At 45.9% G+C, this 1,775-nt stretch overlaps 1 protein-coding gene across 1 annotated transcript in view; it reads left to right on the forward strand.

The window, feature by feature from the left end:
• The first annotated feature begins 453 nt into the window (after nucleotides 1-453).
• Nucleotides 454-1,775, forward strand: part of LOC101858176 — a 2,533-nt gene continuing 1,211 nt past the window's right edge. The window contains exons 1-2 of the mRNA XM_035969185.1: nucleotides 454-534; nucleotides 1,264-1,737. Of these exons, the coding sequence (XP_035825078.1) occupies nucleotides 505-534; nucleotides 1,264-1,737 (504 nt within the window). The 5' untranslated portion in view covers nucleotides 454-504. The remainder of the gene's footprint in view (nucleotides 535-1,263; nucleotides 1,738-1,775) is intronic.

Genomic DNA, 1,775 nt, shown 5'->3' on the forward strand with positions numbered 1-1,775 from the left:
TTATTGCCTAAGGGTCACGTTAGTTCATTACAAAGAAAGGGGAGACATTTTACCGATTGTAGGCCTGGCCATGTTTCAACATGGATTCTTACATCTGATGATTTTGTGAAAATCCTTCTCGCAATATTATAGACGCCACATTTTCCTTGCTCCCAAACAGCAGCGTCTTTGATGGAGACGACTCTTTAATAAGGACGGGGTGACACAGAATGTGTGAGAACAGCGCCATTCACAAGCTTACAATATTGACCAGGCGACACACTTTTTCGTGTGAACTGTCCCGGGTACGGTTTATAAACTAATAATAATACGGAACGGTGTGACACAGAAAATGAGAACATCACCATCTGTTGCGACCCTTTAACAGAAGGTTAAGGATTTGCTCTTTGTAATATGATGAATTTAGACATGATAAGTTTGGTACATGGTTGTATAAATACCGCAGGGAAGTGGGGGGTCTTCATTCCCACCTGCTCTCCTCTTCCATGACCCTTGTGGTGAAAAATGACGGGGAATTACAGAACCTTCACAATGGTGAGTGGAATGTTAGACTACGAGATAAAGTTTTTTTTTTTTCTCTACGAGCTAAGCCTACAATCTGGATATTGAAGTTTGATTTCAATAAGTACTTTGATGTTTGATTAAAAGTGCTTGCCCAATATTGGATTCGTGAAATCTCTTTTTTTTGTCTTTACACAAAGAAATTCAGTGTGAATGTTGTAGGTTCTGTCGTTTGCAGAGCCGCCCGATGCAATACCCTCTGAAAAGAAAGAGCCTTATCCTGAAATTCCCTCGTTCCACGATGCCAGGAGTGTTTAGTTATACGAGGAGGAGAGAAAACTTGCTAACCATGGGATCCAGCCCGAAGATGTTACAGGAGACGTTATGTTTTCCCACTCTACGCTGTCCAGAAAGGAACAACATTGATCTGTGTTAAACTCGAGGCTACTTTAGAACATGTCAGTTTTTAAACTACCCTACCTTCTACATAACAGCCCCACTTGTTTTAAGTGGAGATGTTTATAATCGTGGAAAGGGGGGGGGGGGGGTGGCAGGTGTTTGAAAGAATCTGTGCTTCCACCACCTCGATCTTATTCAGTTGCTGCTTAGAACAAGGTGAGAAAGCCCAGTGCCACATAGATAACGAACACCTTGCTTAGGGCTCTGACTGTTTCACAATGCAAAAATATAGGATGCTTTACCTTTCCAAAGCGTTTAAAAATTTAATTTTGAATAACTTGTCACATGTGTTTCTTTTCGCAGTTTCATCTGCTTTGCTCCGTCCTTTTGTTTGTGGTCGCCCCGTGCACGTGCCTTCTGTCGGGTGGACCTTTTAACGGACCAAAGAGTGGACGTTTGGGTGGACCTAAGAGTGGAGATTTTGGCCGACCCATAAGTCGACCTTTTGGCGGACAGAAGAAAGGACCTTTTGGCCGACCTACGGGAGGGAATTTTGGGGGACATTGGCCAAACAGCCACGGGCTCTTCCAACATCCTGGCCTTTTCCAAAATCCTTACGCTCCTAGCTCCCCCGGGGTCGCACAACCAACCCCTGTTCAACAGCCACAGCCACAGCCACAGCCACAGCCACAGCCCAAAGCCGGATGTCCGACACTGACCTCAGCGTGCGCGGCCAGGCCAGCAGGAATCAGCGACTCTAGCGTGGGCGACCTTATTGAGAACGTGATAAAAAACCTGGACACGAATGGAGACGGTAGTATTACCGTAGCTGAGCAGGTCAGTTTGTCAACGATCGGGGGGGGGGGGGGGGGGGG

Source organism: Aplysia californica, unplaced genomic scaffold (genome assembly GCF_000002075.1).
Source record: "Aplysia californica isolate F4 #8 unplaced genomic scaffold, AplCal3.0 scaffold00125, whole genome shotgun sequence".
Classification (NCBI taxonomy): domain Eukaryota; kingdom Metazoa; phylum Mollusca; class Gastropoda; order Aplysiida; family Aplysiidae; genus Aplysia; species Aplysia californica.